The sequence below is a fragment of the Perna viridis genome, chromosome 3, assembly GCF_037379345.1.
Source record: "Perna viridis isolate PV_CMFRI_1.1 ecotype Kerala chromosome 3, ASM3737934v1, whole genome shotgun sequence".
NCBI lineage: Eukaryota > Metazoa > Mollusca > Bivalvia > Mytilida > Mytilidae > Perna > Perna viridis.
Window position 1 is genome coordinate 60980634 of NC_142447.1, and position 25746 is coordinate 61006379.

Here is a 25746-nt window from a genome sequence, read left to right on the forward strand (position 1 = left end):
TGTGTCCCAGGTGGTGGAATTGGATACCCCTGGCATGCTACATGCTGGGGTCGTCATGCCATAGTGTAGAAAACCTGACCGCAAACTACAGCGGTGCACCGTGTTGGGAAAGATGCCAGTACGTTCCTCGCACGTTAAAAAAAAGGAACCTGCTGTGTTATTCGATAGGAGAAGGAGCATTTGCGATCCGCCACAGGAGGCTAAATTGCCCGACCCTACCCCCTCCCTATTTCCAGTGGCAATAAAAAATTATCGTCGATCCTTTTATCCTTAATTTGTCCCATCCCATTTTTCATTTCATCATCCACTTGGATATATAAGCTGAAATATTACTACATGGGCGTTAAACACCAATCAATCAATCAATAAAATGTACAGCTGTTGACGACAACCGTTCGACAGTGAAATTTGAAGAAGCGTAAAACTGCATTTAAAAGCAACGAGTTGTAATAATACTTGTTATTTGTAAAAAAATACCTATGGGATTCAATGTGGCGAGATGAAAGCAGTACGATTTAGCTATCACACCTACTTTGCATAATAATTTAACTCCGCCTCTTATTATGATAAATGAGCCCTGTATCATGTATATACTTTGACGTTTCGGTATCCCCACCCAAATTTGTTGACCTTGATTCCATACATCTTTGGCTTTTGTGGAAATATCATACAAAAATATGGATCAAGACGTAAAAGGAACAGGAGTTTCATTCAAAGAAATAAGCAGAACTGAAAAATCTTGAAAATTTACAATTAATCTAATTTGCATATGGGCATCTAGAAACTGTCAAGTAGGACGGAAATGAAGACCAGTGAACATCGTAGTTATATTGAGTAAAGCAGCAGTGATAGCAGACGTGGCGGACAGGGACGGCGACAGAATACTCCCCCGTAGTTGAATTTGTGTTTTTTTTCTTTCAATGGGGGATTACGGACTATCTCTTGCCACAAATATTTCAGGATTGCAGAGTAAATTTCATGCCAGTAAGCTTCAGTTTTCGACGGAACCGCCAGCTCGTACGATGCAAGATGAAATAAATGACAGATCTGTCAACAAACAGCCTCAGCAGTCAGATAAGTCTAATAACGGTACTAATAATCAAAATGTTGAATTAAACAGGATTCAGAAGAGTGAAAATTCTGATTTGAATTATGCTGGATTAGACGAGAAAAGGTTGAGCAACCCTTTACAAGGTTTAGAACAGCCGTCGACTTCAACAGCTGTTATATCTTCACATTCCAATGATTCGGAATTATGGTCGAACTCCATAGCTGACGATTCTTATTTACATGGATATCAATCTTTGAATGGATCTGTAGCTTTTCAACAATTCCCACCTTCTCAAGGTGGCATTTACAGCAATGCTGTATCATCCCATATGGGAGTAAATCTTCAGCAAAATAGAAGAGCAATCACTGCTCAACATAATTTTCAGAAACCACAACAAAGTATGATATTGAACAGCAATGCCAAACCATTTTCCAACAATTGGAACTCACAACAACAGCAATGGTCTACAGTACAAAATCAGCCCCCAGCAATGGCATCTTGGAATAATATGACACAACCAGGTCAGAGAAGGTCAATGCCCAACATGAATCCATTTTTGAAAAAGAGTTCTATTTCACAGCAATTTGCAAGTCAGGCTCAAATTCTTGCCCCCTCTAAATTCCGTCGTAGTACATCATTCCCTGGACAGATGCACCAAGCTGCCATGATGAAGCCAAACTTTGATCATACACCAGCCATTGATGATCTACAAAGAGACAGTGTACTTAATTATCAGGTATGTTATGTTTTGCCAGGTAACGGCTGCTGATGATCAGAACCATATGCCATATATCAAATAATCACTGCATTCCAGACATTTTCTCTGCATTTCTTGTATATACTTATCAGACAGCCATAAGCTTAGAAAATACACCTCCAATCAGAATATTTATTTGCACTAACACATTTACAATCAGACAATTACAAGTACATGTATAACACAATATTTTCAACATACATGTACTTTAAAAATTTAGACCTATCATACATATAGTGTTTATGAAAGAAGATTATTTGAATACATATTTGAATGTTTGTGTTGAATTTCTATTAAGTTTTGTTTTGGAAAATTTAAAATTTAGCACGTAGTTAATGTCAGGAGTTTACATGATCATGCAAAAATAAGTTTTTTAACTCTTAACCAGCTTCAATTATTTTGGTTGCTTTAGACTTGCATATTAATGATTAATTTTCTGTAGTGAATCTCCTACATGTAACAACCCATTTATTTTTCTGTTGCGTGTTTTTTTGATTTACGGGGTCTTTGTAAAATACTGAATTTTATAAAACTATGATTAATTGTAGAATTGTATTGATTTACGTAACTATGCCTTGAGATATATAGCTTTAGACTTAATTAAAGACATTGAATATACATCACCAAGATGAGTCCAAATGTCTTTGAAATTAACCCTTGTTGTGCTACACCCAGACTTGTTAGGGATTTGACTTGGTTCAGTTTTATTGGTTCTGGCAGTGTTAATCTTACTGAGTAGTTTAAGAAAGCGCAATTGGTGTCCATCTGCAAGCAGCTTGACTGTGCTTTAAAATGAGGCTATCTGATAGAGAGTTTGTTAAAAAATGACGACTTGAAAGCTAAAAGAAGAGGTCACATGTTCTGCTGTTGAAAAAAAATGAGATTTTTTGGGGGTAGGGTTCATTTCTCGGACCCTCGTCAAAGCAGAATTAATCTGTAGTACTTTATTTGGCCTGGAAACTAAATAAGAATGAGTTCTGTCACCACCATTTTATGTCAACCCCTTGTATTAACTACTTCCTGTTTTAGGCTAAACAGAGGCCAAAAATTGAAAAAATTCTCATTTTTTCACACGAGTGACTCGTCAGGGGACTCCTGACCCGCCACTCATGACTGTAATACACTTTATTTGGCTTCAGTAGCCTTCACTTTGTACAGGCTGTAGGATGAATGTGCTTTGGTTCTTGATTCGCTCCTGTTGAACCCCAAATGTAGCAAAAAATGACCATTTTTGAGTGACAGACCCATTTTTTCGCATTGGCCCACCAACCCTCCCAACACCTAATCTATCCACCCCACTCCTTGATCACCCATTTTCAATTCATATATAACAATCAGCATCAGTACCATTGTGCAACTAATTTGCATATAATATGCGTAAGTTTGCAAAATATCATAATCTTGACTTCTGTTCAGAAATGCACAGCACGACAAGGGTTAATTTATACTAAAAAAATGTATGAAGTCATGCCATTAATTTGAAAATCTGAATGGTTCTTGGAAACAAAAAACATTGATTTAGTCTTTTGAAAAGGAACTGGTATCTGAGGTGCGCTGTCTTACAAACATCTTACAACAGGGTTTGAAATAAGTAGTAGTCCACTTGCCCAAGACAGGTGAAATCTGCTTAGGGCAAGTGAAGATCATGGCTGATTTGTCTCCTGGACAAGTGAAAATATTTTACATTTTGTTAATTTTTTTATGTCTAACCGAATGTTGACATACATGTATTCTTTCCGATTACACTTTCTCTCCATTAATTTCACTGGTCAAATCATACCAATGGGCACAAATTTTGAATGTTCCTGTTCGAAGATTTCCGCAACTTATTGTGAAAGGATGATTGATAGAATGGTTGTTCTGATTGGCTGATTTGCATGAAAAAGGCATCAGAATTTATTATGCAAACAACTTTTGTAGCATTTTGAAACTGAAAGTAAAAAAATCTAAAAAGAAACATCTCTCTTTCATGCAGCCGGCATAAAAAATATAAAGATTAAAGAAGCCAATGTAATGTAGAAGGGATTGAACTTTTTAACTTTTTGTTAGAAAAAAGGTGTTTGAAATTTTGAACTTACATGCATCTGCCTTGAGAAGTCTAGAGTGCAGGATTTTGCTTTGTTTATCCCTGCTGTATGGGGCAACAGGCTGTTTGTTGTGGCAGACGGTTATCCCATCGGCATTGGCAGGACAACAACTAAATGTACATCTGGGAAAGGACAAGTAAATATAAAACTTCAAGCAAGGCAATCCTTAAGTCCAAAAAAAATAAAACGTCTGTTTAGGGTTACATTCCTCCCAAAAATAGGGTAGGTATGAAGGCATTTTCATTTTATTTTTTCTCGACTAAAGTTGAGCCTATATTTGTAAAATAGCATCATTCTAGAACTAACACAAGTTCATGTAGCTGATTGTAATATGTGTTTCTTCATAGTGTTGTTCTATATGTCTTCTATGTCTAATAATTTTGTCTGGTTTTGTGTTTTGGACTTCAAAATTCAAACGTCCTTAAGGCTTTTATTGTTTAACTGTTAAAAACTATCAGTCTGACACTGGACAAAGACTGGGGATAAAAGGCTCTTGAATATGATCTGTTGAACCTGCACAAGAAAAATCTAATTATTTCATATACATGTACAATCACTTTAAATCTAAGAGAATGTTTAAAGAACTTTATTGTAAATGTTTTTATGTCAACTTCTTCATGATAGAGCTCAAAATCTCCATAAGTACCATCAGTCTATTTGGAAGCGCTGACACGAGAGATTTGCTTTCTTGGTGACAGCATTTGTTATGTTTTAGTGTCACGATACTCGTGGCTTCCATTGTGCTCATCATAAGTAATACGCTTGGATGAACGTGATATAAATCCGTCTCCTATTCGAACACTATTATGACCTGGTTTTAAATGACTTTCGGTTTTACCAGAAATGATCCGTATTATACCGAAAACTGGTGGAAATTGCCGATTTTGTTAATTTTGGAGAAAAAATGTATTAGGGTCAAGAGAAAACATTAGGGTCGATCGGGAAACCCGAAACAAGACATTTTTTTTTGCCAAATTTTTTACCCGTTACGAGTGATTCAATTAGCAACCAGTCTATTCAAAACAATGTAAGTGGAAGTGTATCACTAATCAATGACAAGACACCCCAGCAAAATGCATGCAAACTATTTGGTGGTGCAGTTAAAACGAAATTCCGTGGAATAGACAGACAATTCCAATAAAATTGCAGAAGGTCCAGTGAAAAATGCTTGATTTCCCGAAGGCATGACAGGTCCTGCTCCAGAATAGGGTTTTGGTATTTACGCTTTTTATTATAAGTTTCACCTGCTACAAAATATTTTGAAAATATTTGGTCTGGTAAAAATTGGATTGGTCAGATAGATTTTCTTGTCCATAGGACAAATGTCCAGTATAAATTTTTGAATTTTGCATCCACTGGAGATGATCATGCTTTACAGATGTTTGCTGTGGCATTTTAAAAATCAAACATCCATCTTTGACAGGGCTGCATTTGGAGAAATAATGCATTAATTTTGCAATTCCATGTCCTAGAAATATCCCTGTGTATCAGTAAATTTTTAAATTGTTCATGTGGATGAGTAAGAATAATCAAGGGAACCAAGGTTATAGCGGTAATCAAAAGAATGCAATCCAGGGACAAAGACCAGATATGGAAAACCGACACACACATCAAAGAACACAAAGCAACTAAAACCATACATACAAAGCAACAAAAGCAACTCGGACTGCTAAAAACGATAAAATTCTTAGTTCTATTTTCAAAGTGTTTTGTTTTTCCCTCCATTGTGTGGTACCTTTTTTGTTCTCACCAAATGGATGAGTAACTTTCAGTTTTAACACACCATAATAAAATTTTACCAACCAGCTAGGTTTAAGTATGACCCCTTAACACTGTATATAAAGTGTTAGGTCAGAGTTTGACAGTAACTTTTCTCCCACAGAATTATTTGATGGATACAGAAGGTAGTCCTCAAAATTATTTTGCAGTTCTCTTTAGGACTAATAAAATTTGAAAAAAAATTAAGGTAGCCCAAAGGACTACTTTGTACCAATTAAAATTTCATGACAGTCCTCTCTCAGATAAGGGCTGAGAAAAAACCCTGCCTGTTTATGGTTGTCCTTTCTTCCCTATTTTTTCTGCCTACTTGCACAATTTTTTGTTGTTGAATGCCACTTAACTGTCATTTTCTAACACTATTGAAGTAGAGGAATCCTCCCATAAACCTACATGTATAGTGTCTATATACAAATGTAAAATAATATAAACAAATGAAGTTATCATGTACCTACATCAGAGGTAGAAATAGAGCCTGCCCGCCAGCCTGAAACTGGCTATTTTTTGGCAGGGCTGGCTAATTTTAGCAAAAATCTATATAGCCATATAGTAAATATATTGAAAAATTGTATTCAGGACTGGCTAGAATTTGAGTGAATTTCCTACCATGCCTACATGTACATGTACCCTTTTTTTTTTCATCCAATGTAACCTTAAACAGACATATTTTTTCTTGGCCTTACATGTAAGTAGGCACAGGACTCAGAGTTTTTAACGTTAAATTTCGTTTTGGTAGCCAATATGGTAAGTTCTTTACTATTACATTAGACATTTTAATAACGATGCCAAATTTTAGGGGTCATTGGCAAGTGGGACTACCGTATCATTGTTAGTGTAGGTTGGCAGAAATGATTTAGGATGTTGAATTACCGTGTTGTAAAAAATGTAAGTCATGAGATTATTACTTTCCATCATGGGTACCACAATGTACATGTACATTTGCACAAGTGAATGTATATGCACTAGCCAAATGCAGTTTTTACATGTATTTTGCAAGTCCTCCTTCTCAAGAAAATAAAATTTCAAAGCTTTAGTGTACATAGGCCAATGGGAGCCAAAAATCATAAGGTTTATCCAAAATTTGACTGTGTTCAGCATGATGAAATCTATATGTACATGTACCTGTATCTGTGTTCAAATTTTAGGAAATATCCATTGACTGATTTACATCTAGGAATTATTGCCCTTTTTAGCTCACCTGGCTGAACATGAACAATGTTTGAAAAGTTTTCTCTGATACTACTTGACCAATAGGAACCAAACTTAGTATGAATGTTTCTTGGGGTATCCTTCATATAACTGATGTTGGGATTTTTGATCTGTCAAAAAAAATCATGGCCGCCATTACTAAAAATAGAACATAGAGGTCAGAGTAGTTTTTCGCACATACCTCCAAAGTCGTTAGGTTAAGCCAGATTCTGACTGGGGTCAATTGTTCAGCATGATGAGATCTATCTGTGGTAAAATTTTCATTTTAATCTGTGAAGCCATGTTGGAGTTATTGCCCTTTTTTGATGTTCTTTTGCTATTTTTAATGTTATTTCTTTCAAAAATCTTCTCCTTTTACACTACTTGACCGATTGGAACCAAACTTGGTATGAATGTTTCTTGGGGTATCCTACATAGAACTGATGTGGGGAATTTTGGGCTGTCGAAAAACATGGCCACCGTTACTAGAAATGAACATACATGTAGTGGTCAGACAAAATTATTTCAATTGCTGAAATTACCCTTATTATAAGGCCTTCAAATTCAGGGATCAAAACAGTTTTCAGCCAATATCTTGAAAACTATAATTGATAGAAAGAAACTTTCTATCGCTGAAATGATCCTTATAATAGTCCTACCAAAGTCTTCTTGAGTTGGACACCTCCTTGTTTAATTTATTGCCCTTGGAATACAAACTTTAACCAGGTGAGTGATTCAGGCTCCTGAGAGCCTCTTGTTCAGATATACTTTTGTAATTTTTGATGCCATAATTTTCAAAAATCTTTTCCTCTGAAACTCTGAAACTAATAAACAGAATTAAATGAAAGTTGGTGTATTGTTTCCTAGGGTAATCTGAACAAAATGATCGTTCAGCATTGGGTTTTTTGAGCTATGAAAAAAACATGGCTGCCATTACGAAAAATAGAATGTAGGGGTCAAACAGTCGTTTTTTCACATTTATCTCGAAAACTGTTCAATATTTTAAGCTAGATTCTGACTGAGGCTAAAAGGGTTCAGGTACATGTATTATTTTTTTCCCACTTTTTAGCGGAATTCTGCTATTTCAAATATGGATTTTACTGTTAAGACTCTTTTACTCAATTTTACTTCTGATTTTGCCAATATCTACTTTGTTGACCTTATAAAATCATCCCTGTGGTGAGATCTACCCATACACCAATTTCTATGAAGATTTGTGAACTGACATTGGTACTATTGCCTATTTTCTATGTTGTTTTTTTTTGCTATTTTCAATGCCATAACTGGACTGAATTCATTGAAAGTTGATATGATTGTACCTTAGAGTGTTAAGAATTTTTATCTAAAAAAAAACAGAAAAAAAGAATGCTGCTTATGCACACTTTAAAGCCTTTAGTGTCTTTTTTTTTACAGGATCGTAGTTCCTTAGATTTGTTAAAGTTTTCTGCATTTGAAAATCAGCTTCTGGATATCATGAAGTCTACTGGTGAAGGAGATATTTTAAAAGGTAAGTATGATGTTTTATAGGCTGAATGATTGATCATTTTAATTTCTAATGTTGTATTAATTCACTTCATTGATTGATATTAAGCCAATAAAAAAAAAATATGTGTGGTTTCAGTGGCTGTGCTGACCCTTGTTTTTACCACCAACCTTAGAATTTTTTTGCTAAAATAAAAAAAATTATATATAAAACCGACCAACCCTTCTCACTAAGGGAAATCAGAAATCCAGATTTTTATGGAACTCCTCCAGACCAGACTTCGTATTTACAGTAGTAAACAACACTGACTGCCCACTTGCCTCGAGCTGTAGCCACAATACAACTTAAAGCAGTAATTTGCCAGTTGATGTTTCATTCCTGTTTGTGATGATTGTCTAGTGTTCAGTTGTTTGAATTAAAAAAAAATATAGCTGGCCTTTCATTAAGAGGCAGTACCAGGAACATGTACTTTCATCCTTCTAAGCTACTGAAAGGTACCTCTAGAATTTTTAAATTTCCTTTATTTCTATAAAAGAAAATGATAAAAAGTACCTCCTATAAAACCAAATGTATCTGCATAGCAAAAAATTAATGAAACCCCTGATAATAGTCTTTGTTTCCTGCTACCAGCAAGAAGGAAATAGGGTTGGTACTTGGTAGGTAGGGAAATTATTTTATTTTTCAAAAACATTTTACATTGTAATTTTTAAACAACCTAGACTTTAATTGTGCTTGAGCCAAAATAGCCATAACATGTTTAGTACATCATTTAATACTATGTAGGGTAGCAGTGAACAGACATCATAATTTTTTTTGCCTTATGTTTTCATTGAACACTTAGGTGTTCAGTAGGGCTATTTCAGAATAAAATGGGGGTTGGGTGGGGGAGAATGCAGTTGATTTATTAATGTATTGGGGGGGATTTAAATTTTCTTTAAGACAAATTTATAGCATCAAAATTAAAATGTGCTGGTGGTTTCCCTAAATATCCAGGACACACTTTTTTAATGGAATAGCCCTGAGCGATATTTCAAGCCAGCATCGCGAGCTGTTTTAAAAAAAAATCTGACCAATTGACCCTATTTTATCCAAAGAAGTGAACAGAACCACAAATATTAGCTTATTTGGCCTTAACATTTACATACGGCATACAAATTAAGAAGAAAGTCTTAGAATTTCTCATTTAAAAAAAAGATTTAAAAAAATATCATTAATTTGCCAGTAACTTTTTTTTTACAATACTAAATGAATCTCTTTGTTTTCAATGCACATGTAGGTAGCTTTATAAAACAAAAATTTCTTCCTCACAAAATCTCTGGCCTTCCTATTTTTCATAACTTCTGGTTGGCAGCTCTGCAAGTGCATATTCATGTTGGGAGCATGATCTTTTATTGACACTCTGTGGTACAGCAAAGTTATGGCATTTTTTAAAATTACAGTGGTGTGCATGTTGGACCTTTAATTTTGTAATCACTTAGGGGTAACCATTATGAAATGAAATGGGGGATTTGAAATCAAAATGGCTGATTTGGAATTATGGTCATGCTTCATATCAACTCTGATTTTTATACAGGGATGATTTTCTTCTGTTTTTTAGCAGATTTCCACTATTTCAAATCCGGATTTTACTGTTATAATTCTTTTTTTTACTGTATATTTACTTCCGATTTTGCCAATTTCAGCTTTCTTTTTTTTGACTTCTTAAAAAATCATCTCTATATATAACACATTTCTGGAAGAAGAAAGTGGTGAGCAATACTTAACTAAGGATTGTACATGTAACTGTACTTAAAATTTTGATCAAGTGACAATCACCATATAAGAAATGTACTTCAGATATCAGGCTTGAAAAAATTACCTGTTTCTGCTAACCCAAATATTTTGTGCCTACCCTCAAGTTCAAATGGAATTCAACTAAACTTTCACAGAATCTTTATTACATGTTCCCATTGTGCACCTCTATCTGTGGTTAGGAAAGAATATTTTTTCAAATGAGCCATTTTCAGCATTTATTACAAGTATTCAAGTTGTCAACGGGTCATTTATTAACATTCTAAGTAAAATCCTGAAACCTTGATGGGCCACTTTTAGCTTCAGTGGGCATATGGCCCATGGTCCCTGTCTTTCCCTATCACTGCCTATTTTAGATTTTGATCCAAATCAATTTTGGGGTTTCATGTAGCAAGACTTTGTCATTTGTAATTATGAGCAAATGGGGGACCCATCTCTAATCCCTTACTCCTCCTATTCTACTGAATAGAATTGATTGAAACTTTCGCAGAATCTTTATTGCATGTCCCAATTGTGCACATCCTATTTTATTTTTTGATAAGAATCAATTTGGAGGTTTTAATAGCAAAACATGGACTTAATCTTTTGTTAATAATGGGAAAGGGGGGACCCATCTCTTATCCGTTACTCCTCCTATACCACTGAAAGGAATTGAATGAAACATTCTTAGATTCTTTATTACATGTTCACATTGTGTAAAATGGAGGTTAAAAGGTGCATGTTATCGAATAGCGGAGGTTTGCTCACTGTTTTTAGGTTTTTGATCCTTCAGGATCAAAATATTTTATGTGGCCAGTTCACCACAGGAACCTCCCTGCTATTTCTGAACACTGCACAAAAATAAAGTCCTAATGTAATTCCTTTAATATCATTCAATACCTCTAATATATCTAATATATTGTTTCTGCAAATAAAATTTAGATCTAGTAGTTGTGGTTTTTGAGGGTATGTCAAACCATAAAATTTTGTTCCCAACAAATAGTAGATTCCCATTGATGTGTATACTGGAAAGCTCAAAACCACGAATTCAAGAATCCATGAACAGTGTAGGAAACCATTTTTTTTCACAACTTGCCATACTGGTTAGTTGAATATTGATCCTACTAGCCAAACAGAAATTCAACTAGCCAAATTTTTTTTGGTTTTTTGTCTGTACTGTCATCTGTTTTCTCTTGGATTTGACTATCTTCTGCCTTTCTTTTTCTTTCTGCAACTATCTTTTCATTTGTTTCTAAATTTATCAAAAACTTTTCCATTTTCGAATATTCCCTCCTGTTGAAGTTTTTCAAGTACTTAAAGTACTCCATTTCTGAACTCATATTTTAAAAATAAAATTATATTTCAACAGATTCATCATCATGAAACAAGAAAATGTTTATCATTTGCTTCTTGTTCAATTTTATTTTGACATTAAGCAACTAATTTGCAAGGTCACATTTCATAAATTACCAAGATAATTTCGTTTGACTACTAATATGAGATCGGGACCATCGCATAGGTTTTGGCACATCCCGTTTACTGGAAATTAAAATGGCAGATCATAAACAATGCTTTACAAGTCAATAAAATTGTGCAAAATTCACTTGACATATTCAAGCTAAACTTCTTAATATGTACGGAACATATTTTTAATGTATGATGTTAAAAGATGTTTAACTAAATAAGCTGTTGGCTGGTTAACTTTCCTTGGAACTCACCAATCAAATGACAGTCACCAAATTGACGAGTGTAAGCTAATGAGAACTCACCAAGTTACACATCTACTTGTATTTGGCGAGCTGGCGTGTGGTGGTTTCCCACACTGATGAACTTGTGTTTCTTCCCTGATACACCAAAATTGGTATCCATGAATTAAAGTACTTTCACATTATTTTACATTGGTCTTGAATGACACTGATAATTCTGTCCTCATATTGTCAGGGAAGCAAGTTTATGGTTTTCCTGACAGAAACATGATGTTAGAGGAGGATTCCTTAGATCAAACAGTTGCCAATCTCACAGCCAGAGGCTCTCCACAGGGGGAAAGAATTGAACGCTTCTCCCGTAAAGTTTTTGTTGGTGGACTTCCTCCAGATATTGATGAAGGTAAGTTTAAGATGCATGTACATTGTTTTTCAATTTTAACAATTCAAATACTACAAATACAAACTTTCATTTGTGTTATAAACATGTACCAACATCACCTAATGTACATTGACTAGTTTAAAATTGTATGCTTTTTCTTCCTTTTTCATTAAATGGCCTTGTAACCTCAACTGTTATGTACAATTCAGAATATTGGCTCATCCCTGTGTACAGAAACTTGTTTCTCATGTATTTACAGAACCAGAGGTTATAAATCCTGAACATTAGTTTTACCAATGACTACTATTATTGATTGATTAAATATGTCTATAGGTTGAGAACTGGTCTGGTTTATTGAATCTTTTGAAATGTTCCTACTTGATTCCTGTTATTTTTTACTTGTCTGTTGTGAGTCTTAAGTTTAATTGTATGCATATATGTTTTTTACTGCCATAATTTTTATGCCTCCACTAGTCAACAAGTCAGAATTCAAGATCTGTTTATGATAAATTGGAGCGATTTTAGTCCAAAAGAAAATAAACTACAAGCAAATTTTACTTGCCCACAGACAGCTAGCATGTCTTTTTAAACTTTCCCAACCAAAAAAGTACTTTACATGGGTAACGGGAAATGGTAATCTTAGGACACTGGAGTGGGTGGTACATGTGTCTGAATTACCTTGTCTGTCAGTCCAAATTTTGTCAGGATTATCTCAGCTTCCAATGGATGGATTGATTGCCGATTTAGTGTGTGGCTTCATATAGATGGGACATACATATGTTGTTAGGGCTGTTCCAGTAAAACATACATGGGACCCGGGGACGGCATTTAAAAAAAATATATATACTTGGTTGTGGGTTGGTGGAAAATGCATCGATGGCACGGTACTGGGCTTGGAAATTCGCTTCTGTGAGTGGTTGTTGGGAAAATGAAGGAACATTCTGTTGAAAGCTGTATTTTACTTTTTCAAAATGGTCCAAAATGAATCCCTGTCACTGTATAAACCTTTAGTATAGTTGAGTAATGCGCTTTTGTTGCGGGAAGTTTGCGCCATTTGTTCAGGTGTTCCGTCCGGAAATTGCCCCGTGTTTGTTTTGACATTATTCTTCCGATATTCTCGGGGTTTTGCTGTGGAGCAATGGTGCGACCCGAGACGCCCGGACATCAGAAAAGATGTCAACTTCCGTCGTTTGTTGATGTGGTTCACAAGTGTTCCTCGTCTCTCGATTTTTATGTAGATTAGACCATTGTTTTTCCGTGTTAAAGATTGTACTTATTATTATGGTTTATACTTTAAATAAATTGTGACTTGGATGGAGAGTTGTCTCATTGGCACTCATACTGCATCTTCTTATATCTATTTAGTGTGCCTGAATTATCATCAAAGTAACTCTTCCACAGTTAAACTTCTTTTGAAACTGAATTTGAACAGTTGTTAAATCACTATGTATTGATGTCAAGAATAACCCATTCCAAAACTTCAAAATGAAAGGGTGTAGGTATGGAGTGAATGAGTAGGTGACAAAAACACCAAATTTTCAAAGAACAGGGCTTTTACTTCTGTTCTTCATCTTAGAAATTGTCAGAGAGTGTACAACAATGGAAAAAATTTCCATACCCTTAAACAAGATAGCCCCCAGTGTGCAAATGAGCAGAATTTTCCATATTGATAAACATCAATATTACTTTATACTCTCTTGTTCCTCACCTGCACAGAGCGCATGCAAACTTGAGTGATGCTTAAATACAGCAGATTTCCAGGTGAAAGTGCTAGGTATACAAGAAGAGAAGTTTTCTTGAAATCACTGATCCCCAATAAAACAAATGGATTTTAGGAAACTTCACACAACTATCAAGGCAATCATAGGGATGCACACAGAAATTTCAACTGGTTAGATGAGATACAAAATAGTTCATGGTAATACACCAGCTTCGTATACAGTCACTGTTGTACAGTGTGGATCAATAAAACTTCTGCATTATCTTTTATTTCTCTTCACATACCAAATATCATGGACCTGTGATATAAAGTGGTTGTTGAAAATTTCCTATGGACAAATACTCTTACAATTGCGAATACCAGAAAGGTAATCCCTATATTCTGGCATTCTTCGAATTTGCTCTTAGGCAAGACAAAAATCAAGATTTAGCTATGCATTGAAAAGAGGATATGTGTGCATAAAAATGAATTTTTTAATTTTTTATATCATCAACAGTACAGGTAATTTTTCAAAAGTTATAATTACATTAGTTAGCGAAAATACAATGTAATATGATTTTGAAATTGAATTGGAGCAATATTGAATATTTGTTAGATTTCATGCAACATTTTGCCTCATAGTATGTCATAAATGTTAAGAATCACTTGCCCTTAATCTCCTTTATGGTGTGAAAGTATACTGCTTTAAATTCTACAAAGGTAATTTTAATTTTTGTCTACACATCATTCTTGTATTATTTAATAAGAATACATACATATAAGAAAAGCAACAAAAAAAATGAATAAAGATATTTCTGACTTAATGGAAACATAAATTTAAAAAAAAAAATTCAAATACACCAATGTTCCTTTTTGGTTGAAAAAACATGCTATGTGTTAAAGTGCCCTCTTCCCTGCGCACCCTCTATTTTCAAATCCTAGCTAGAACACTGATTATGTGTAAATGGAATGAAGCATTCATGAAATCATGCAATGTCTTGCTGTTTTCTGTATGAAATACATGTATGTCACATGCAGCTGAAATATATAAAAAAAAAATTAAAGAATCACCATGGGAATACTGTTGGAGAATATATATGAATTTTAATATACAGATAAATGAAATGACGCAAGCAGTAAAAGTGCTAGTCTATATATGAATATGTGCAACATGCAAGTGATAGGCAAAACTACAGAACATGCATAAATGAAATGAAATGAAGCATTCATGAAATCATGCTATGTCTTGATATTATCTGTATGAAATGTCTCACATGTAGCAGAATTATATAAAGAAGTAATGTATCACCATGGGAATACTGTTAAAGAATATTTATAAATTTTAATTTGCTTCTGTTGGTGCCTATAAAACTTGGGTTTTTACCTCTATGGGTGGGTAGGAGTGGAAAAATATCACTTCTATGGGAGGTTACCCCAATTTTCAAGTGCCTTCCCCCTGTCCCATGTATGTTTTACTGGAACAGCCCTTAGCAATTTTGACTGCTCTCGATATTAACTTCCTTTTTTGTGGGACTACACTATTTTTCACTGTATGGAAAGATAGAGAAATTTGTCTAAAAAATCTTGGCTCTCAGTGGATGGATTGGTTTCAAGTTAAGTCTGTGTATACATACAATGTGAAAATGTGCCAAATTTTGACCCTTGCTCCACCTCCGAAAAAATTCTGAAGTGCTTAACAATAAATTGTTATATTTTGAAAATGAAATATCTTTTAAATTGTATTTCTGTGAACATACTGTTGTTTGTGGGGTACCAATTTGCATAGTTTTTGTGGGTAGGCCAAACCACGAAATTTAGTTCCTAACGAAAGGGAGAATCCCATTGATGTGTATACTGAAAAGCTCAAAACCATAAATTCAAGAATCGACAAACTTGTGTTTCATCCTTAATGCATGAAGATTGGTCACAGATTAAAGTACTTTCATATAATACATCAATCCCATGGTCACACATCTCTGTGAACGTGAAATGTAAACATTTTTTCAGGACATTCGGTCGGGTAATTAAAGAAACTTTATTTTCAGACACCCAAATTTGACCTTTTTCTAATATATAAGAAGTCATAAACTTCTAAAATTTTGGCCTGAACAACTGAATGTTTGTCTGATATGTTGGTCAGACAGTATTTCATAATGACGGGAAACTACTCTTTTTATTGTATTTTTTTAGAGGAGATTACAGCGGCTTTTAGAAGATTTGGACCTCTTGTTGTGGACTGGCCTCACAAAGCTGAGAGTAAATCATATTTTCCACCAAAAGGTAATGCATACAGTCATATTTTATATTAGTTTTTCAGTACAAATTGATTTTGATATCTCCCATAAAGCAGTGTGGGAAACCATTTTTTTCCCAACTTGCCATTCTGGCTAGTAGAATATTGATCTTGCTAGCCAAATAGAAATTCAACTAGCCCAATTTTTTTGTTTTTTTTCTGTATTATTAACTGTTTTCTCCTGGATTTGACTATCTTCTATCTGTCTTTTTCTTTCTTCAACTATCTTTTCATTTGTTCTTAAATTTATCAAAAATTTTTCCATTTTTGAATATTCCCTCCCATTGAAGTTTTTCATGTACTTTACAGTAACCAAATAAGTACTCCATTTCTGAACTCATATTTTAAAAATAAAATTATATTTCAACAGATTCATCATTATGAAACAAGAAAATGTCAAGTGGGAATGAAAATTATCACTAGTTTCTCAGGGTTCTTAATAAGTGCCATCGACCATCGATTTTGCCATTTACTTTGACATTGGCACCGGCTATCTTGTTGCCCTCAAAAAGTTAAATTAAAAAAAAAAATGTTTGGTCATGAATGGTGCCACCTACTTTTAATTTTCTTCCACCTACTGTAAAACTTACTGAGAACCCAGGTTTCTATATCCTCGTGTGACATACAAGCAACAGCATAGGAATATTGGATGACCCAAATAATCGTCTGTTTGTTTACTGTGTATGAAATAATGGCTAATTTGTGGCATTATTTTCTAGTCTACAATGGAAAATGATTAAATACAGTAACTTAACTGATTAGAGTGAATCAATCCCAAAATTATTCCACAAATTTTAAAGGGTGACCGTTGTCATAGTTAACTGATTTTTTTTAAAATGATGTGTATCACAGCTGCACAACCTATGTGACGTCATTTAGCACTTCAACGAAAAATAGTCCCAAAAGGAAATTTTGCAGTTTTTATAAAACCTTTTGACTTCTATATGCCTGACATTTTTTGTACAATCGTATGTTATTTTATGTTGTTTTTTTTTTAAATTGAAAACTGAACATGATTATATATCAAAGTTTAATAAGGAATTCAAGATACCATTTCAAGTCATACTAAACAGATTTGATAATACACCTATTCACAATATATCACAAGTGAAGAGTTCGTGTTAGTTATAAATCCAAGGAATATTGATGATTTAAACAATTGCATTATACAAAGAGAATATTGTATTGATTGATGGTTCTGGCAGTATTGGTTTTCTTCGCATCAGTGTTGCTGTGTAGTATTATGTGTCTATTTAATATTGGTTGTTTGTTTAGCTCACCTGGACCAAACCACTTGTACATGTATGTGTGTACATCATTACATGTATCATTATGTGAGCTAACATCTTCGTCAGCCACCAACATTTTACAAATACCCTCAGAAGCTATTGATCTAATTCAGATTGTCAGGTGAGGGTATTTTTGTCACAATTATGAATCTTTGTATTTTAGTTAAAATTGTACTTTAAATGTTATTCATCCAAACAAGGTGCCTGCTGTATGAGGAATTAGAAAATGCCAGGGGATAAATTTCTTTTAGAATTCCACTACTTCAAATCCAGATTTTACTGTCACAATTCTTTTTTTTTTACTGTATATTTACTTCTGATTTTGCCAATTTCTGCTTTGTAGACCGTGTAAAATCATCTCTGTTTATAGGGCATGACTTGTTTTGTTTTATAGGACATGACTATTGATTTGTTTTATAGGGCATAACGATTTGTTTTATAGGGCATGACTATTGTTTTGTTTTATAGGGCATAACTATTGTTTTGTTTTATAGGGCTTGACTGTATTGTTTTGTTTTATAGGGTTTGACTGTATTGTTTTGTTTTATAGGGTTTGACTGTATTGTTTTGTTTTATAGGGCTTGACTGTATTGTTTTGTTTTATAGGGTTTGACTGTATTGCTTTGTTTTATAGGGCTTGACTATTATTTTGTTTTATAGGGCTTGACTGTATTGTTTTGTTTTATAGGGTTTGACTGTGTTGCTTTGTTTTATAAGTCTTGACTGTATTATTTTGTTTTATAGAGCTTGACTGTATTGTTTTGTTTTACAGGGTTTGACCGTATTGTTTTGTTTTATAGAGCTTGGCTGTATTGTTTTGTTTTACGTGTATAGGGCTTGACTATTGTTCTGTTGTAAAGGGCTTGACTGTATTATTTTGTAGGATTATAGTTATTAAGGATTGGTTTGCCTACCTTTTAAGAATATGCCATCCCTTGTTGTTTGTCATTGTCCGTTAAATTCATAACAAAAAAATAAACTACTCAGAAATTTATAAAAAAAAAAAAAAAAAAGCAGTGTCAAAGTGTCAGTGTAGGAGTTATTGCCATTTTAATGATATACAAACAAGAGATGAATGGTTGTGTGAAATCCATATACATATTTATCTATCAAAATTGAATAATATCACTTTTAGTAAATTCTTTTATTTGGGGGAGAGCATTAAAATGATAACAGTATTAGACCCAGGTAAAGAAATGAATCTGTTTGGAGTGTTTTAGTCATGTTAAAAATTATATTCTTTATAGATCTATATGGTTAACAGTTTTGTTTATCTGTAGGTTATTGTTTCCTGTTATTCCAAGATGAGATGTCAGTTCAAGCATTGGTGGAGTCTTGTATATTAGATGATGACAAGCTGTACTGGTGTGTTTCTAGTCCCACTATGAAGGATAAACCGGTATGGTCATCAAATATTCATCCCTAATTTAAGTAACATGTTCAGTCTATCTTAGTTTCCAAGTAAGATCCAGGATGTGATTTTTCCTTTAAATCGTTGAATTCCCCTTTTACAAATCAGGATTAAACTGTAACATTCTTCATTTTGTTGTTATTTAATTCAAAATTTGCCATTTTCCCTCTCCTGTTTTTCTTTGAGTCTTACCCCTATGATGTGTTCCTGATCTAATATACAATGTATCCATTTTAAAAGGCAGACTTCTTGAAAACCAGCAGTCATTGGATTCCAACTGGAAATATTTTGGCTCATCAAACATCTTAAGGAAAGGGTCTATCCTAATGTCTAGTATAAATTTCTGTTAAGTCACTTGCAGAAAAAATTAGGCCTGGCAGAACCTTAAAAGTCAAAATAACACTAATGGTCATCTTAGTCTGAAATGGTGTAAAACAGACTTAACACAATAGTCTGAAATAATGATTCATTCTATGTAGAATTTAAAGCTTAGTATTTGTTACTTATTGGTTGAATGAACCAAGGTAATCTCATATTTTGGAAATTTCTTTCGACATTTAGGGCTAAAAAAAAATGTTGTGTTTCCAGTCAACCGACTGACCGTCCTTCAGACTCCGTAACTTAAAAGTTTTTATAGCTGATCTGGGAAAAATATGGTTATAAACCTAATGACTGTCTTTTTTATAAGAAAATTTTTTTAAATCTTAAGTCCCTTGATCTTTTTATCGGCCTGAAAGAAAACAACGATAGAAATATCTAGTGTTTGAATCGGGGGTTATTTTTAGAATGCACTGGAAACCACTCATCTACTTATATGAAAATGTACGACAAACTGTATTTTACTTGTTTAAAAATTCCATGTATACTTCTTGTGCATTTCATAGTACTAAAATGAGCTCTTGGATTTGTCTTAGTCAATGCATATATGCTCTATGATTGTGTATATGATTTTTTTTTCGTGGATTGAAATAAGAATTTAACATAGGTACATAGGTATACATACATGTACATGTACAATTGAAAACAAATTATATAAATACAAAAGGAAATTAACGGATATGGAGTGAATGTGCTTCTGACAAAAACTCACACAATAAACTTGAAAGTTGCCAGATGGTCTCTAACAAAGAACAAAGTATTCATGCCCTCAAACAAGACCTTGACATTCTTGAAGCATAACATTATGTAAATAGTAAAAGAAAAAAAAAATCCTACTCACTGACCATTCAAAATTTCAAAGGGGTGATCGGGAACACAACATTATTTTTTTTAGGCCTTAAAGAAAATGTAAGACAATTTACTTGGTCAGAAGGGCCAGTCACTATGTGGCAGACATTCTATAGTAGTCACTGTCCCATAACAAATCATGTCCAGGCTGTAACTTTGTTGTCTTTTGAAATAGGTTTTGATATTTGGTATCAGGGTAGATCAGCTCAGTCATGTATGATTTACCATGTTTGATGAACATTGACCTCAAGGTCAAGTTAATAATTTTTGCATACAAGTGGGTGTCCAGGCTGTAACCTTTTTGTCTTTTGGGGTGTTGTTTTGATATTTGACATGAGGGTAGATCAGCTCGAGATGATGTGTGGTGTACCATGGTTAATGACCTTTGAACTTGAACTTCGCTCTAGACTCGAGATCAAATTAATGATTTTTGCATGGCAGATTTTTGTCAGGGCTGTAATTATTTTGTCTGTTGGTGTGGGCCCTTGATAATAGGCATGAGAGTAGACCAGCTCAAGATGATATGTCCTATACCATGGTCTCAAGGTCTAATTAATGATTTACACATACAAATTCTTGTCTAGGCTGTAATCTTTTTGTCTTTTGGTATGTGCTTTTGATATTTGGCATGAAGGTAGATCAGCCCAACACTCTGGGTGGTGACCTTAAATTTTGACCTCAAGGGCAAATTAATGATTTTTGCATGGTTTATTGAATGTGTTGTACATAGCTGATGTACAGGATTTTTAACACAGCAGGGGCCAAAGAGATGGATTCCATCTAAAGGATAATTTACTCTGGCTGCAATGTGAATGGGTACCAACATTTTACTTTGTCAGAAATGTAGATGGGTAGACTTTTTTTTCTAGTAATCTACAGATATGACTTCATTTCATTACTAGGTTCAGATTAGACCCTGGAGCTTAAGTGATTCTGATTTTGTTATGGATGGATCACAGCCATTAGATCCCAGAAAAACTATATTTGTTGGTGGTGTACCAAGACCTCTCAGAGCTGGTAGGTTGAAGAGATGTTTGAATCCTTATAGGAAATTGACATAATCCTTAAAAATGACATAAAAATATGTTTGTTTCTTACACACAGGGTTCCCAAACAACTGGGCAATTTGGAAAATCCGGAAATTTTTAATTGAGGTGTTCCTGTCCAGGAAATGGCCTGGAAAACCTATTGAATTGGAAAATCCCTTGAAACGGAATTTACACAAAAAATTGATTTCTACTTTTACGTTTATCATTCATTGCTTCGATTCATATTTGGAATACACTTTTTGGCCACATTAAGGCCTATTTGTGGGGCATGTTAAGTGGAATGAATCGAACTGAAATCTTAGTCTAGATAGTGTTTACCATCATCTATTTTAGCAAATTGAAAGCAGTATTTGATGACTGTCACGATCGACAAATTTTTGAAAATGAATTTCGACCAAACTTAGAACTAAGGTGATCTTTATGGGAATCTTTTGAAGCCTGTAGATTTCCAGTTTTGTAAGTAAAGGGTCTTATTCAAACTGCAGTCAGAAAATCTCAGTATCATTATTGAGAAAAAAAAGTTGTCCAGTGGTAGCTATAGGAATCCGTGACCTCTATAGTCGGCGTCACATAAATAACATACTGTTAAAATTTGAATAAAAATATTTTCTACGACTTTATTGACACCTACCGTCGTTTAAATTGTCTTAAATGACTTGCTCATTCGTTTAGCCAAACGGCTTCTCCCTAAAGATTGAATCGTTAAATTCCGGTCAGATTTTAATTCTCGGTGCCAATATGTAAAAAGTCGGCCATGTTTACAGTGATCGGGTTGCTAGGAGATGTTGTTTACGTTTAAATGGTTTGTCCAAAAACCGAAGAACCCAGAATGCATTTCGGCGTTATTTCGGATATCTCGGATTTATTTTACGCGAACAACGTACAATACCGAGAAGTTGATCAAGCAGACGATTGTCACTGGAGTTCGACGGGAACTTACGAACTTGGTTTGTAAACAAATCGTCCCGTAAAAACCAACATGGCGGATATTAGTATGGGATTTTCCCGTAAGGATTTGTTACGCATGATTTAAGCTAATAAGTGACTTGTTTAGGGAGAAGCTGTTTGGCTAAACGAATGAGCAAGTCATTTAAGACAATTTAAACGACGGTTGGTGTCAATAAAGTCGTAGAAAATATTTTTATTCAAATTTTAACAGTATGTTATTTATGTGACGCCGAGTATAGTTCTATAGTCAATGCTTTAACTGAGATAAAGAGTTAACTCCCTAGATTAAGGCTGGCTATGTACTTTAACAATTTCACAACATCATGCATATTGTCATCATGTGGCTTATAAAGTAGTGATAGCTATCTTCAGGAAGATCTAGATAGTCCTGTCAATACAAGTACATTCCTAAATCATCAAGTACTGACATAATATACAAGTCATAAATGCATTTGATAGAACACACAAACCAATGATCAGTGTACTCTGGATGGGTTGTCAATTGAAGTTCATTTAAGAGCGGGCCAAATGCTTCTCAGAAAACATCCTAAAAACATTAACAGATCTTGGAAATATCCTGGAAAAACCATTGAATTTAATGTCAGTAAAAGAGTGGGAACTCTGCACACTGGAGACACACAAAAAAACATTAGCTTTATTAAAAATAAAAAATAAAAACTTGTAGGCTCCTGAATTAGGTTTAAGTTCTTGAGAAATGCAGTGTTTGTACAAGCCTTGCTTTGCTTGGATTACTATTATAGTATAATACCATATTAGATTGCAGTAAATTTTCAGGATACATATTTGATTAATTTTACAGGTCTCAGGATACAGGCCTCTTTTTTTGTAACAAACCTAAAGCTACATGCATCTGTCATTATAACTTTAAAAGTTTTTTGTTGCCTGTGATTGCTTTACAGTTGAGTTGGCTATGATAATGGATAGATTGTATGGAGGAGTTTGTTATGCTGGTATTGATACAGATCCAGAATTAAAGTACCCTAAAGGAGCTGGCCGAGTTGCCTTTTCTAATCAGCAGAGTTATATAGCTGCTATCAGTGCTAGATTTGTCCAGTTACAGCATGGAGAAATAGACAAAAGGGTATTAGATTTTACTCCATTTACATTAACAAAAAAGCTGTATTAAAAGTTAAAAATTTACTACTTATGTGTGCTTTCCTAGATGACTTGATAGGTGCAGCATGCTTTGTATTGGGTATCAAATTAGATGGAAAATATTGATAGGTCAAAGATGTAGGAAAAGAAAATTTAAATTGTATGTATTGACTGCATTGATAATTTTAAGTTGTGGTAGGATTGCAATGATATACATGTATCACAGCTATACAATACACAATACAAGTGTGGCCGCTTATGATTCTGACAATATCATATTTTCTTGTTTTGAGAATGTACAAGAATGTGCTGTATCATTTATTCAAACATTAATATGTCGTTAAATATTGAAATTTGGGGGGGGGGAATTATTTTATGCTTTATGAGAAACTCATGTTCTGTGTTATTTATTTTTATTCATGTAAGTGATATTGAACTAGAGCTAACACCTTATAATTTCTAATCAGAAATATGGCATTATTTTTTTCACACTACATTTTGTGATACATGTCGTCATTTATCCACAATATCGCAATTAGTATTGTTTGTGGTTCTGGTGTATTGTTGCTGCCCTGAGTCATAGTAGCAGTAAATTTATTGAAAAAAAAAACCCTAAAACTAAGTTTGAGGACTGGGGGTTGAGGAAAATTGTGGTTCCCTGAAGCTCTGGAAAAAATGGCACTAAATCCTGCAATGTAGGGCTCTCCTGATACCTTTTTATACAACTGCAAAATTTGTGGACGTATTATGATATTATGCTGTCGAAGTTGTTGTAATTTTGTTTCTATCAGATAACTGGTATAGTGAACCAAATACTGGTAACCTTTTGCTTAACAATTTATGTGGTTTGGTGGCAAAATATGTGTATTTTATTTTTGCTGAATTTATTTTTGTGGAACCATACCTGCCAACTTTGGAAAATCCTCATAGGGGATTTTACACGGGACAAGGTGTGAACCGACATTTTTGGGACATTTTTTGTAAACTGCATGTGTTTAACTGTAGTAATGTATGAATGAGACAACCACTGTAGCATTAAAGAGCCTTATTCAGTTGAACATGTGCACATGCACTATAATAGATTGAAGTTTGTTATCCCCTTTATTTCTTGTGACGGGTTCCTCCTAATCTAATTGAAATTTTGAATATTTAATAAAAAAAAATAAATGAGAAAACTTTTATTTACATTCAAATGTCAGTACAATTTTAGGGTATATTGAGCACATCTTTCCTTCTTTCCATTAATTTTTTTTAAATGAGCTAGTTTTCAGTTTTGACTTACTGAATTATAGTCCTAACAGGTGTCTGGCTGTCACAGCCCTACTCTAGTCTAGATGACAGAATGATGCAAAGAATTATTAAACCTTCTGATTGGATCTGATTGGTGGTTTATACGGTCTTGTCTATTCTTGCAGATCTCGCACGAACGCCCCTCGCAGGGATTGTGTTATTAGATGTCTTAGTAGTTGGTGGTAGCGAAGCCCAGTCTTTGGGATACCTGACTGAAGAACTCAGTCAGAGTATGTCCTACTAGCAGCTGGGCTGCTCTGTTGACTGCTCTGTTGATACTCTGGCCTACTTCCAGACCCCACTTGGGTCTGAGCATGTTTCCGGGTCCGAGAGTGTTTCCCAACTCTGACTGCTAGGGAGTATGTCAACAATTAGAGGGTATCAATCCAGATGATGATAGGGGTTTTTTACGGTCTTGACTATCTGTACGGATCTTGCACCACCGCCCCTTACAGGGATTCTGTTAGTATATGTCTGTTAGTAGTTGGAGGTAGGGGAGCCCAGCCTTTGGGATACCCAACCAATTAACTGACAGAGTATGTCCTACTAGCGGCTGGGCTGGTCTGTTTACACTCTAGCGTACTCCCAGACATCACGTAGGTCTGAGAGCATTTCCCCACTCAAAATTTCAAATATCAACACTATATAGAAATAATAATATTTCTTTTAATTATTGCAAACTAAACTTTTTGGAAAAATACTGGTCTTTTTGAAATTACATGAAATGTGAAGACTACAGGGGAGGTAACTCTTTTTGTTAAAACAATGATAATTTTATTATTTGTTTATGAATTACATACATTGTTCTACAAATTTTAGACCGTTAAATTGACTGTATTTGTCAAGTTACTTGTGGAATAAAAATTATTCTTTAGAAAATGATTGACTGATCATAAAAAAGTGGTAGATCCAATCAGGATCCATTTTCTAATTGTCAAACCCTGACCAGCTGATTGCTCCTCAAGATTATTTACCTGTCATAAAATGTACGCTTACCTGTTTAGACAGCAATTAACACTTTTTGTTAGATTTATAACTCTTCAATTAGAAGAAATGCGATTGAAACACGAATAGATAGGTTTGAATTCGTGAGTTTTTTAGGTAATTTTTGACAAAATCAGTTTTTAGGATAAATGTGACCTGAAAAATTGTGTTAGCGTACAAATGGTCAAAGTCATGAGAACACAATTCAATCGTATAAGTTGGCAGGTATGTGGAACCCTAAGA

The 25746-nt window shown here is 34.2% G+C and overlaps 1 protein-coding gene across 1 annotated transcript in view; it reads left to right on the plus strand.

Annotated features, from left to right (window-relative positions):
• The first annotated feature begins 622 nt into the window (after positions 1-622).
• LOC148623208 (cytoplasmic polyadenylation element-binding protein 2-like) overlaps positions 623-25746 on the plus strand; it is a 34718-nt gene continuing 9594 nt past the window's right edge. Inside the window, exons 1-7 of the mRNA XM_088573840.1 lie at positions 623-1787; positions 8273-8366; positions 12054-12218; positions 16087-16176; positions 18759-18877; positions 21019-21133; positions 23034-23215. Coding sequence (XP_088429966.1) covers positions 921-1787; positions 8273-8366; positions 12054-12218; positions 16087-16176; positions 18759-18877; positions 21019-21133; positions 23034-23215 — 1632 coding nt within the window. The 5' untranslated portion in view covers positions 623-920. The remainder of the gene's footprint in view (positions 1788-8272; positions 8367-12053; positions 12219-16086; positions 16177-18758; positions 18878-21018; positions 21134-23033; positions 23216-25746) is intronic.